The sequence below is a fragment of the Pteropus medius genome, unplaced genomic scaffold (assembly GCF_902729225.1).
Source record: "Pteropus medius unplaced genomic scaffold, Ma_sr-lr_union100, whole genome shotgun sequence".
Taxonomy (NCBI): Eukaryota; Metazoa; Chordata; class Mammalia; order Chiroptera; family Pteropodidae; genus Pteropus; species Pteropus medius.
Genome location: NW_024352947.1, coordinates 208,231 through 221,618, shown reverse-complemented (window position 1 = coordinate 221,618; position 13,388 = coordinate 208,231). Strand labels below are relative to the sequence as shown.

Below are 13,388 nucleotides of genomic sequence, written 5' to 3'. Positions count from 1 at the left end.
CCGTGGACACGGCCCCCTCTGCCACGGCTTCCCCGCCATGGTTCCCCTTCTGGGCCCGGTCCCAGCACCTGCGGGCCTGGGGCAAGGTACAAACGGGACCCACGTCCCCAGGGTTTAGTGCCTAACGCCAGGAAACGGAGCTGCACCCAGAGGCTGGCCGTGCGCCCGCCCACGGCCCCGGCCTGTGCCCTGGGACCACCCTCGGGGGCAAAAACATCCTCTAAGGACAGTCGAGATCTTGGGAGCTGGGAGCAGGTGTTGGCCGGGCCGGACACCGGCTGGAGCTGGATGTGACAGCCCGCCCACCCTCCCTCCTCTCGCCTAACTTAGGACGTCCAGGGCCTAAATGACGTCACCAAGCGGAGAGGGGGCGAGGGTTTGGGGCCCGCAGGCCACCGAGGACTCCTGGGGAGGCGGGGAATCGGAAGCCTCTCTAACGATCATCCTACGTGAAGCACGTCCTGGCATCGGTAAGTCTGACGCACTGAGCTCCACTGCCTTTCGCGAGCCGGCGTGTTTGAGAAGGCGGCAGGGGACACGGTGCTGTCCAGCCTCTCCGTGCACGACACCCACCCTCGGCTGCCTCCCGGACACACGGTTGGGCTCGTGCAGCCTCCGCGGCCCCCTCTCCCCCGGGGCAGGGGGTTGATGCCCCCGGGAAAAGGTGTGTGTGACAAACCGACGCCAGAAGCCACTAGCATCTTGCATCTTAAACTACTGTTGTCCAAGGGCAGGAACGACTGACCTCGGCCGCCAGCGAGCACGGTAAAGCACCCACTAAGTGGGCACGCAGGCAGTGTTCACTGGCACACGCGGACCAGACTCAGGACGGGCACTCGGGTGCGCACGCACCGCAGGGGGAGAGGGCGGGGTGGCGCGAAGACGCGGAGCCGGAAAAGGCCGCCAGCCCGCAGCCGGCCTCGGTCGGTCCCCGGACGTCGGCGTTGGAGCAGCCCGAGGCCGGTGACGGGCTCCAGGCGTCAGACAAGACCTGGGACGCCCCGTCCGACCCTGAGGCCGCCTGGAGCAGGCCGTGTCCCCACACACATCTGCGGTCACAGGAGAAGGAGGCAGCTGGGCCCCCTCGTGGGGCTCTCTGGGTCTCCAGGGTCTGCCGTCCACCCTGCGTACATACCTGGTTCCCCCCGGCATTGTGACATTCGTAAACTCCAACGACACCATCAGCAAAATGTCCCAAAGTGTCAAGGCAGTTGGTCCCCTGCTGCAAGGCCCCAAAAGCTATGTCCTGGTGGTCAGGAACCCTGCAAGCAACAGGAGAGTCATCTGCCCGCCACCCACCCTGCCTGGGGGTCTCGGCCCCGGCGGAAGGGAAGGGCACCGGCCCCACCCCCCACGGGCAGCTCCATGGAGCAGTTGGGCTCCTGGCCTAACGGGAGCTGCCGGCCCGTCCTGCTCTGCGTCGGGAAGAGAAGCCCCCACAGAGCCCCCGGGGGTCGCTGAGACAAAGCTGGGTGTGGCGGGGCCTGCGGCCTCCACGCTTGCATTGGGCCAGGGTCTGACCTTCGCCGAGCAGAGGGGACGCGGGCGGGTTTGCCAGGAGGCCTGACAGCGCTCGGGGGCGCAGCCGCGTGCTTCGGGGGGTCAGCCCCGTCTTCTCCCGCACAGCGAGCGGCCTCACTCCTGCTCTCTGACCTCGGCCCCTTCCGCAGGGCCCCCCAGCAGGGCGGTGGCAGCACCCACACCCCGCACCCCGCACCCCTTCGGCGGTCGGTGGCTGCCTGGCCCCGGGAAACTCTCACCCGGACACTAGGCGGGTACTCGGCCGCCGTCTCCCTCGCCCCGCAAGGACGGGGCGCACGGACCCACACACGGCCGTGGTCCCGAGCACCCCGGGGTGGTCTCACGTGGTGCAGGGCTCAGTGCACCACGAAACATGGACAAGCAGGGTCAAACATTGCACTTTGCGTCAGTCACAGGGGACGGTGACGGTAAAGCAAAGTGGACACCTTCGTGGGGCCGCAGTGCACGTGCAAGAGCCCCTCTGGGGAGAGACGGTGACCGGGGCTGCCTGCTGGGGACCTCACCGTTCCCAGCCCCCGGCCAAGCTATGACGGAGGCGGGCCGACCACTGCGCCCCGGCGAGTCTGTGACAGGCTCTGAAGGGGCCGTCGGCACACAGGACGAGGGTGGGGACCTGCACTCGGTCACTGCGAGGTGCTCTGGGGACATTCGGATATGGACTGGGCCACGTGAAGGCCAAGCTTTCCGGCAGTCGCTTTAAGATGAAGGTCAGACGCACCCTGAGGCCTGTTCTGACGAGAACGTTACTTCTTTCTTGGGATGCAGAGCTTGTGTCAGAGTGACAGGCCAGATATGGGCCGGGGGAACCGGGGACAGGGAGGGCTCAGGACGGAGGCACCAGGGCCGAGGCACAGAGTGCACACGGGGGCTGCGAGCTGATGCTCTGGCCACTTGCGGAGCTGGCTAAGCAGCAGCCCCCTGGGTCCCTGGGCCCTGCCATCTGCCCAGCAGGGACAAGCTAAACAAGTGACACCTTGGGACTGTGCCCAGCTCTGAGAAGAACAGGAGGACAGCTCAGCAGGCGCATTCTCAGCGGCGTTTGGGGACGGCTGTGGGTGGGGACACCACACGGGCTCCCCGCTCCCGGCCTCGGGGACGTGGGCTGCTCCAAGCCCTGGGCTCACCTCAGCTCCGGGTACACGTTCTCCAGGTACCATTTGAAGGGCTTGCAGGCCAGCCTCTTCCTGAGCTCCAGTCGGCTCTGAATGCTGGGGAGAGACACACGGCGCCTTTACCGTGGGAACGGACGGGCTCCCTGCTCCGCGCCCGGAAACGTGCCCGTGAGAACGGGGGGCGCCCGTGTCCCCGCGAGCCTGCTGCACCCCCACCCGGCCCCCCACACCGGGGGCATTCTCCACTCCGGCCACAGCCCACTCCACGTCCCCCGGGGCCCCGAGCGAGCAGCACGGGGGCGCAGGCGACACTCACTTGCCGTAGGGGACGTTCCTGGCGGAAGGCACCGCGGCGTAGTAGAAGTTCTTGTACTCGTCCATCCAGACCTCTGCTGCCCGGCGGGTGTTGCTGGAAACGCAAAGAGGCCGTGAGTGTGGCTGCTCACAGGCGCCCGGCGTCTGCTCGAGCCCGCCCAGGAGGCCCCTCCGGGCGGGTGGTCCTCGTGGGCCAGGGGAGCCCGCTGCGCCCGGCCCGAGCCGCGGCGCTGACTGGACACACGGTCCTCGGGGGACGCAGACCATCAGCGCAGGAGTCGGGGTCACGGTCACAGCACGGCGGGCACCACGGGGAAGGGCCGGGGTCGCGGCACGAAGGACTGGCACCCCCGCCGTGACGTGCAGCGTCCACGCAGGCGGCCGGAGCGCGGCCCACGGCCCTGGCTCCACGGCCCTTCTCGCCCCCGACGGGAGCCCGTCCTTCCGCACGGCAGGGCGGCGTGACGGGGACACCGGCTCCGCGGCCCCCGCCCGCCTGGGCTCCTCCCGCACTGTGCGGGCAGCGGGCAGACGCTTCTCCAGACGGCACGGAAGCCACACCCTCGAGGCCCACAGCAGGAGAGGACTGTGACTCCCGGTCAAGGCCCCGGGATGAGCCGCCTCGGACAGCCCGGCGGGTACAAGGTCCCCCCACGCCCGGCGCCGGCCGCTCGTCCTGCCTGTGCTCCTCCTGAAGCATCTACGGGGAGGGTGCGGACATTGGGGGGCTCTCCCCCAGATCCGGGACGCGGCCTACTCTCCCGTGAACACGAACTGGGATGGCCTCGGCCTGGGACCCGCGTCAGGCGGGGCGCGTGCTCCCGTCCGCGCGGTGGGAGGGGGCTGTGATGCGTGGCCCCTCGCGGGCCACACTCCACGTTCCCACACCCTTTATCGTCACGTGTTCGAAGTGACCGTGCTGAGCCGTGCTGGGGTTGGGCTGGTGCCCCCACTTCCGGCTGGCACCCCACGGCATCCTTAGCATCTATGAGAAGCCCCTAGGGAAAACTGTGGCCCCCGGGCGGGTAGTTTGCTGTTTTTCATCAGGAAGCTCCTGGCATCTGCCATACCAGACCTGTCACCTACGTGACTCGTGTCTGCAGGTCAGGACCGTTTGGCCGCATCGAATGCCATCCGTGTGCTGAGACTTGACCATGACCTGCAACCGAGGCCCGAACTCTCATCCTTACAACCGTGTCCTCCCGTAAGCCATCTGGGGATACAGCTCTGGGACCCCCACGTACAGATTCACGAGACCGCCCCCACGGCACCCGATGCAGAACACTGCGTCACCCCCGCTGGCCCTCGTGCTGGCCCTCTGCCGTCACGCTGTCCCCACCCGACCCCCGGCCCGTCTGTCACGGCCGCCGCGTCCTTCGGAGACGGTCCGGGGAGTGGACTGATGCGGGACGTAACCCGTGAGACCAGAGCCTCGCCCTCGGCGTCCCGCCAGCTCCCGTCACGGCTGAGAGGCGGCGTCCGCTGAGGGACAGGCTTCCACGCAGCTGCAGGTCAGCGGCTCCCCCGTCCCCGCTCAGCCCGCCACCCACTCACCGGGCGAAGACGGTGCCGCTGCCCCCGGGGAAGGTGTAGGGGTGCTGCTTCCGGAACACGTGACCCACGCGGCTGCAGGGAATGATCTCCAGGCTACCGCCACACTGCCACACGCGGAAGGAGATCTCTGCGGGGGGGACAGGGTGACAGGCAGAGCCTGGGGCTGCTCCGCACTCGCCCGCCCCTCCAGGGACAACCAAAACAGATCGCAGACTACGAGACACCCCTGTCCCTAAATCTGGGGAAAAACAGTTCACACGAGGTATTTAAAAAAAAAAAGTCAAACCAAATAGGACGACTCGCCAAGTAGTCGGGAAGGTACCGACGCCAAGGCCTCACCCGGCCCGATGCCCGTGTCGCCCACCCGCCCAGCGGAAATGAGTCCCACCGCCTGAGACGTGACCCCACTTTCCTGAGCTGCTCCCCACACCCTCGGAGTCAGAGAGCGTCAGAGTTGGCAAGAGCTTATCTGCACCCAAGCACCCCGCCCACTCAGGGTGACATTTAATGCCCGACGCGGACGCCTGCAGGCGTGACGCCTGCTCGTACGCGTGCAGGGCCCGGCCACGTGCAGACGCCTTTAAAGGCTCCCCGGCCGGTGCCCCGCATGCCGCCGGGGCCCGTCTCCGCGCCCCGTCAAAGCCCCCGTTCTCGTCGTGACGCTGACGGCGGGCAGGAGGCCGGGGGAGGCTGGGGCCTCACCAGCGTTGGACAGCGGTGGGCGCCCGAGGCCGCGGGTCGTACATACCCAGGTTCTCGCCTCCCCACACGTCCATCATCATGTCGTACTTCCCCAGTTCTTCAAAATAGAGCTTGTCCATCACGAAGAGCCCGCCGGCGATCATGGGGGTTCTAAGGGGGGGGGAGAGGTCAGAGGTCGGAGGTTGAGGCTGGGTCCCCAGCGGTGCTTCGCCAAGGTGTCGGGGGCCCCCTCTACTCCAGCACCGTGGTCCTCAGATGCCCCACAGGACGGGCGGCGAGCATGGGCTGGCAGCGCTGACACGTGGCAAGGCCTGGAGGACCGGAAGAGGCAGCTCACGCGGCCGGCACACGGAGCGAGCCTGGTTCCCGCGGCCACCGCAGCGCTGGCCCTGCCGTGGGGAGCGTGCCCGTCACACGGACCACCAGCGCCCACGGCCCGGTCGGCGCGGGGAGGGTCCCCGAGCCTCTGCACAGCAGAGACACGTGAGGACGAATCCAGCGTCCGGGGCTGGCGAAGCCTGCAGCGCACCAGGGGCTCTGCGGCCACGGGGTCATGGGCGGCCACACCCTCACCTAACGGTCATGAGCCCTGCTCTGAGCGGCCACCCGACCCCTAGCACGCACCCCGCCGCGGGGACCCGAACGCCAGCTGTTCCCGGTGGCAGACAGCGGGCGAGGGGGCAGCAGCAGCGGCCCCCGGCCCCGGCCCCAGAGGCCGATCTGGTCCACACGGGAAGGACGAGGAACACAGAGCTGGCGTGTCCACCTTAAGGACACACACGGACACACTACTGAACTCTGATCTGCTGGCAGGTCCCCGGGCCAGACGAGGGGACGCGGGCCAGGGCCGGGGTCTCGCCATGGGGGGCGCCCGCGGCGTCTGGCACTTACTTGATGGGGGCCACGGGGTTCCCCTGCCGAGCCCGTCTCTGCTCGGGCGTCATGTAGTCCCACTTGAAGACCAGGTTCCAATCGAAACCTGCCAGACACAAGGAGAGACGTGGGTGCTGACGATGGGCTGTCCGCTCCGCGCAGCTAACAACACTGGTCCCTCGACGAGACGTGCTGATCACCAGACGGGGCGGGGGACACAGCAGGCGGCACGGCGGGGGCGTGCGCGGGGACCTGGTGTCCCCGAGGGTCTGCGCGGGACAGGCTCCCCTCAGGTCAAGACACAGGAGTAGGGGAGAGACGAGAAGCAGCCTCGGGGGCAGGGGACCGGGCAGGGGACAAGATTATGCGTCCCCTGGGCGTGAACTTGACCTGCCCGATCCCTCCTTCTCCTCTGATTACTGTCCAGTTACAGCTGAGACACAGCGTGGCGTGAGCTTCAGGCAGCGGACCTGACAGCTCGACCAGGGGCTCGGGACCAAAACGCTCGCAGGTGTCACTGCAGAGGGAGGGAGTGGCCGGGGGCCGGGCAGTGGGGACAGCGCCGGGGGGTGAGGGGAGCTGACGCAGACCACGGCCGCCCCCGAGGCCTCAAACGCCGCAGCGCCGGCCACGGGGAGGACGGCATCCCGGCCGTGTCGTCGGCAGGGGACGCGAAGGCCTCAGCTGGCCGAGCCCACGTGACGTCGCCTCCGTGTTTTGAAGGTTCAGAATGATTTTATAAATTTGGTCCTAAGAGACAAGCTATGTTAGATTTTAAGAATCTGCTAAAACTTCATCCTCGACTTTTCTCCTGAAGGGATTTCCTGGCACGCTCTTGGAGGGACCTTGGCCACGCCCTTCTGGTCCAGCAGGCGGCCTGCACCCCAGCGCAGAGCCTGTCGCTGTCCCCACACCCGCATGGACACGAGCCGCGACGTGGGTGAAACGGAGCCCGTGACGTCTCGGCCCCCACGACCACGGGGCCTTGACAGCTAAGAAGCTGCCGTCTTTCAAGCCCCGAACCTTCTCGGCAAGTGCGCAGCTTCCCTCCTGGCCTTGGTTTCCCGCGTTAGTCCTTCTGGCATGAGGAGCCTCTCGCTGAGGCCTGGGGAGCGGCCGGCCACGGCCCTGCCCTCACTCCGGCCACTCCAGTCTGTCCATGACCCTCTGTGGCAGCACGATTAGCACCCCGTTTCTCAGATGGGGTGCTGGGAGCACAGGTGAAACAGCCCCCGCCCACAGCGGAGGCAGGAGGCGTCAACGGCCCGAGTCTCGCTGCCGGTCCCGGTGCTGACCGAGGCTGTGTCCAGGCGGCCAGCTCCGTCTTCTCCGATGCGAGGCTGTCAGCTGACCCTCTGTCCGGAACGGTCTGTCTTCCAACGAGCTTGAAGAGCAAAGAGCGGGGAAAGAAGCCCCTCGCTGGATGGTGGACACGGAGCCCCGACGCGGGGGGCGGGACCGGCAGCGCCCGGTCATCAGCGGCAGTGGCCCGGGCGGCTCTCAGCTGTCCCTCTGGCCTCCGGGCTCTTGGTGGAGCTCTGAGCGGCGAGGCCACCAAGCAGCCGAGGTTCAGAGCACGGGGCACCGATGCCCGGCTGTGGCAGGGTCCTGGGGCGCACAGGTCGCCCTGCTACACACGCACAGTTCCGGGGACGCGGGCGTGACGTGGCCAGCTCCTTCGAGGGGGCAGTGAGTCCTGCACGTGTGGCAGCCTCAGGCAGCACCCGGGGACCACAGACGCTGCCGGGGCCCACGACACCAAAACCACCGAGACCTCACGTGCCTCTTCCAAGCTCATTCCTTCGAAAGCGCCCCGTGGGGGGTCAGGAAGCTGCGGGACAGGGACGTCGGCCACTGCCGGACAGTGGGGCCCGTCCTGTCTCGTGCTTCGGCAGTGGCCCGGCTGCCCTTCCCGATGCAGCGAAGGCCGGCACGGCCCGGTCCACCAGGCTCTCTGGGGCCTCCGGTCAGTTTTAAGAAGGTAAACAGAGTGTGACACTCATCACTCGGGGGGCTCCGTGGAGGGTGGGATGAGGGGTCCCACTGGAGGCTGCAAGGGCCGACAGGACACAGTGGTGGCCACTCAGACCCAGGTTACCCGAGAGTGACATGCATGGTCCGGGCAGGGAGGCGGGGCCCGGAACCACCCACGCGTTGGGGCGGAATCAACAGGCCTTGGTGACGAGCGGGCTCGGGGGACAGCAGGAATCAGGGGTGATCACATGTCCGCCTGGGTGACCAGGCAGATGGGTTACACCAAGGAGGCTCGGGCCACCGGAGGGGCGGCTGTGACGAGGGGCAGAGCTGGTCCAGCCCTCCGCTCCCCACGCCCAAGCTCAGGGCGTCCACCACGCACTTCCCGCCAGCTCTAGGGTCCCGTCCCCCACGTCTGGAGCGGGGAGAGCAGACATCCCCCAATTCAAAAAGACGGCGGAGCTGTGCTGCTGAGCCCCACGTGCCACGCAGCAACGGGAGGCGGGAGGAGCAGGCAGGCAGGGAGCACGGAGCTGTCTGAGGGGAGTCAGGCTCCCTGCCGCCGGGCTCGACCTGCTGAGCGTGGGTGCCCCCCGCTCGGAGCACAGGCCGGCTCCGTGACAGAGCTGTCGCTGTCCCCCGGGACGCCGAGGGAGCGGTGCCCGGGCTGAGCGGGCGGCGGGAGCACCTACCGCCTTTCAGGTCCGCGGACGCCCCCACGTACTGGAAGTTGTCCATGTTGATGACGTCGATGATCGGGGACACGACCCGCGTCCTGTCCTGGGCGCAGAGGAGAGAAGACGAGGGGGACGTTAGGGGACGAGCCACGGGGACCGTCCCCGAGCCCGGCCGGCGGCCACGCCCGCTCTCTGCCACCACGGGGCGGCGCAGCCTGCTCCCTCCGCTGCAGCCTGGATGACACCGAGGTGTCCCCAGCCCCTTCTGCGTTCCCAGACGTCAGAACGGCAGCTGCGCTGGCTTCCTTCCGACGGGACCGAGCTCGGCTGTCCTCGGATCAGCCGTGCGTGAGCGGGCCCAGGAACGGCCTCGGATGCCACACGGCGAGTGAGGGACGTGTCTCTACAGCACGGGGAGTGACGTGGACAGAACGGGAGCCACGCGGCAGAAGCGAACCCATCGACCGACAGCTCCGGATTCTGCATCTGTCTTGGCCGTGACAAGCTGCCCCCCGAGACGGAGCTGTCCCTCTAGGCCACGCTCACTGTTCTGCTCAGAGTCTGTGACACGAGGCCTTTCGACTCTGCCGCTCTGTTTAAATTCGGACGGTTGGCGCTGGTGACAGGCTGCTCCGTGCCGGCGGCTAAGGGTCCCCTGAGCTGTCTCAATGCCCGCACGAGCCAGAAACCCGTCGGGAGCACCAGAGGAGCACGCCGGGGGACACGGTTCCCACACCCCGTGCCGCAGAAAACGACCTGCTCGTGTGGCATCTGCCCAGGACTTCCACTGAGCTGGCTTATCCGCTGCACGGAAGCGCTTTCTTAGCGGACAGGAAAGAGTCGACTAAACGAGCAGAGGGCCAGGGAAGTGACAGACGTCCTGGCAGTGGTGACGCTTCCAGAAGACAGAGGTGCACAAAATGTGCCACGGGCCACCCCGACAGCCTCGTCGGCTGCCGCGTGGCCCCAGTGTCCCCTCCCCCACAGTGGTCCCCACAGAGTCGCACGAGGCCCCCAGCATCCCCGCCCCCGCCAGGCGCAGTGTCCTAAGCCCGCGGCCCTCTGGCTCAGAGGGCTGGTGGCGAAGCTGCAAGGCAGGGAGAGCCTCCCAAGAAGGGGTCTCCCCGGCGGCCGACCAGGCGAGGGTCCTCCTCAGGGAACCACCGCTCCAGAGGCACGGTCCCCTCCCCCTGCCCCGCACCCAGGACGGTCTCCGCCCCGCCTCACCTCGGCCACGCGCTCCAGCAGGGGCTCCAGCCAGTGGTCGTTGCACTCGCAGTGGCTGTCCAGGAACGTCAGGACCTTGGCCTGAGCAGCGTCGGCCCCCCGAACCCGCGAGCGCATGAGGCCTGGGACGGGAGAGAGGGGCGTGGGGGAGGGCACCGTCACCCCGGTCACCCCGCTGGGCTCCGCAGCCCCCCGCACACGCATGGGGGGCGGGGTGGCGGCGACACTGGCCTGCGGTTACAGCCAGGACCGAGCACGCGTCGGGCGACTCGGGGGCAGGAAGGCACCACTCTGAGACCTGCTGCCCCCAGAGGGGACCCTGACGACTCTGCTGCAGCACGTGGGACGTGGGGCTTTCACGCTGCTTTGCTGACCCAGCAGTGCGTTTCCTGACTGACGGCGCTGAGGCCGGTGTCGCCAGCTCCGTAAGTGCTACTGGCGCCAACGTCGATGACGACCACTTAATGGCAACAGTGTTGCAAATGTCTCCTCCTTCTAAGACCTGTCACGAGCCACGCAGCATGAACGACAAAGCCCACATTGCAGCTTTGACACAAAATTAGTTACACTACTGGTCAAATTACACAACTTACATACTTGCAACCTGTTCATAATTTACGTCTTTATTACCACACACGGTCTTTCCATAAATGGCACAGGTGTCCCCAGACCACGCGGTAAATAAACGGCCGCTGGGTAAACTGGGCTTGAAACGCGAAGGTGATGTGCGTATTCGCGGCCGGTGAGAACCAGAGTTTCAAGCTCCTTTACACAGAGTCAAATGGCTTTTCGGTGACTCTTCAGAGCTGCACGCCAGGGTGGGGGCTCCTGGTCTGGGCTCGGACGGGGCAGAGCCTGACCCAGGTAACACCTGCAAACTCTGAGGAAGCAGAAAAAGCAACGACTGGAAAGGGCCGGCGAGCAGCCAGCGGCAGACAAACCAGAGCGGATGCGACTCTTCAAAGAAGAAAACCGCACGGAGTGAAATCCACGTTTACAGGGTGCTTCCCCCGACACCCCTCTCCCGCCCGCTGCAACGCAGCCTTCCTGGCTCAAGGTGTCCGAGGACAGGGCTCAGGGCTCCTAGAGCGGCTGCAAACGGAAGCAGGAGACCCTGGGAAGCCAATGACAACCCTGGCTGACTCCCAAACGAGCAGGCACAGGGGAGACCCCAAGGAGCCTGTGCAAAGAAGCAATTCAGAGCACAGAGAACCGAAATTTCTGCGGGAATCCTCCACCATGACAGTTTGGAACTTGGGTCCCAGCCAGTTAGAGGGCCTGGTGGACACCTCAGTACTGTGTGAACCCCAGGAGGGACACGTCTAGGAAGGCAGACTGTGTCTCAGGAATAAGGGACGCACCCAAGATATACTCATCCTAGCGAAGTACAAAGCAAGCCGGCACGAGTCCAAGGTCATCAGCCAGTGATTTAACTGCCCGATATAACAGGGATCAGCACTCTTTAAAGAAAGATAACAGAATCTAGTGTCTCTGCAACATACCCTTCACGACGTCCATCATAAAATTAAAAAAAATTACTAGGCCTGGGTAAAAATAGGAAAATGTGATCCATACTCGGGAGGAAAAAAGCCAACAGAAACTCACCCTGTGATGACCCAGATGTTGGAATTAACACATGAAAAATTTAAACCAGCTGTTATAATAACTATGTCCAAGAATTCAAAGGAAAGGGTAGTTGCAATGAGTGAACAGACGAGGAATCGCACCGGAAAAATGACAACTATAAGAGAGAATCAAATGGATGCTCCAGAACCGAAAACTGCGATTATTTGAAATGAAAAATTCACTGACTGGGTTTAACAGCAGATTGAAGAAGGTAGAATTACCAGTGAACCTGAAGATGGATCTATAGAAATTGCTCTATCTGGCGAACAGAGAGAAAAAAACATTGAGAGAAAGAAAAAAATGCCCAACTGACCTATGGGAAAATATCGAGAAGTGTAACACACGTCCAAGAATGAGGCGGAAAAAAATACATGAAAAATAAAAGGCCAATAATTTCCCAAATTTGGGGGAAAACACCAACTTATATATTCGACGGGATCAGCAAACCCAAAGCGGGATAAATATAAAGAAAACTAAATCCAGGCACATGATAATCAAACTGATAAAAGACTGAATGAAGAGAGAGGAACGATCTGGAAAAAGCCAGAGGAAAAATCTGTAACATACAAGGGACGAGGACAGACGACAACTATGTTCTAAAGAGAAATCCCAGGCCAGGAGACGTTGAAATGACACTCGCGAAACGCTGAAAGAAAAACTATCGCTTAGCTCGGAATTCTACTCAGAGAAAATATTGTTCAATAATGGACAAAGAAAGACTGTTCGGATAAACAAAAGCTGGAAGATTCTGTTGCTTATAAGAAAAAAAGAAAGTTCTAAAGGAAGTTCTTTGGTTTGGAGGGAGATGCCACTAGATGGAAACCTGAATCCATGCAAAGAACAGAAGATTCTGGAAATAAAAAATATGAGGACACATTTAACAGTCCATACATACACGTGTTTCTTTAAGACAACTGGTTATACTCTTAATTTCTTTAAGACAACTGGTTATTCGAAGCAAACATTTTAACATTTTACTGTGAGGTTTAAAATACACGTAGAAGAAACACAGGGTAACGTTACATAAGACAGGAACAGAGACGGAATCAAACAGTTGCAAGTTTCTTACATTTTATGTAAAGTAGATTAAGTAAGACGTTTGTTGCAATCCTCGAAGCAACCGCTAAAAAGAAAGTGTAAACAGCTCCAAGCAGAACTTGGATAGAATAATAAAAACATCATTTCAAACTACGTTAACAATGTTACAAAGCTATAGTGATCAGTACCTATTGACATAAAAACAGAAACATACCGTATTGACATAAAAACCAACAGAGATCGATGAGACAGACCAGAGAGCCCAGAAATAAACACGTGTGTATATGGTCTATTGATTTACAACAAAGAAGCCAGGACCATATGACGGGGAAGGGACAGCCGCTTCCATGAACGGTGCTGGGAAACCGGACGGCCACGAGCTAACGAACGAAACTGTCTCACACCCACACGCAAAAGTTAACTCCAAATGGATTCAAGACTTGAATGCAAGACCCGAAATCATAAAGCCAGAAGAAAACACGGGCGTCGAGCTCCCTATCATCAGCTTTGGTGACGATTTTTTTGGTATTTGACGCCAAAAGCAAAGGCAACAGGGGCAAAAATACATAAACGCAACTAAATCAAACTAAAAAGCTCCACACAGCAAAACCGACAAGAAGAAGAAGCACAAAACATCCAGAACAGGAAAAGGGAATCTATGGGATGGGAGAAAGTATTTGCAGACCGTATCTCTGATAAGGGGTTAATATCCAAAATATATGAAGAACTCATGCAGTTCAATAGCAAA

At 62.5% G+C, this 13,388-nt stretch overlaps 1 protein-coding gene across 1 annotated transcript in view; it reads right to left on the bottom strand.

Moving 5' to 3' along the window:
- Window positions 1–13,388, bottom strand: part of GALNT2 (polypeptide N-acetylgalactosaminyltransferase 2) — a 66,640-nt gene that overhangs the window by 6,644 nt on the left and 46,608 nt on the right. Inside the window, exons 7-14 of the mRNA XM_039850405.1 lie at window positions 9,977–10,098; window positions 8,765–8,852; window positions 6,117–6,204; window positions 5,272–5,375; window positions 4,524–4,650; window positions 2,971–3,063; window positions 2,667–2,750; window positions 1,136–1,262 (exon numbers count right to left, since the gene is read on the bottom strand). Of these exons, the coding sequence (XP_039706339.1) occupies window positions 1,136–1,262; window positions 2,667–2,750; window positions 2,971–3,063; window positions 4,524–4,650; window positions 5,272–5,375; window positions 6,117–6,204; window positions 8,765–8,852; window positions 9,977–10,098 (833 nt within the window). The remainder of the gene's footprint in view (window positions 1–1,135; window positions 1,263–2,666; window positions 2,751–2,970; window positions 3,064–4,523; window positions 4,651–5,271; window positions 5,376–6,116; window positions 6,205–8,764; window positions 8,853–9,976; window positions 10,099–13,388) is intronic.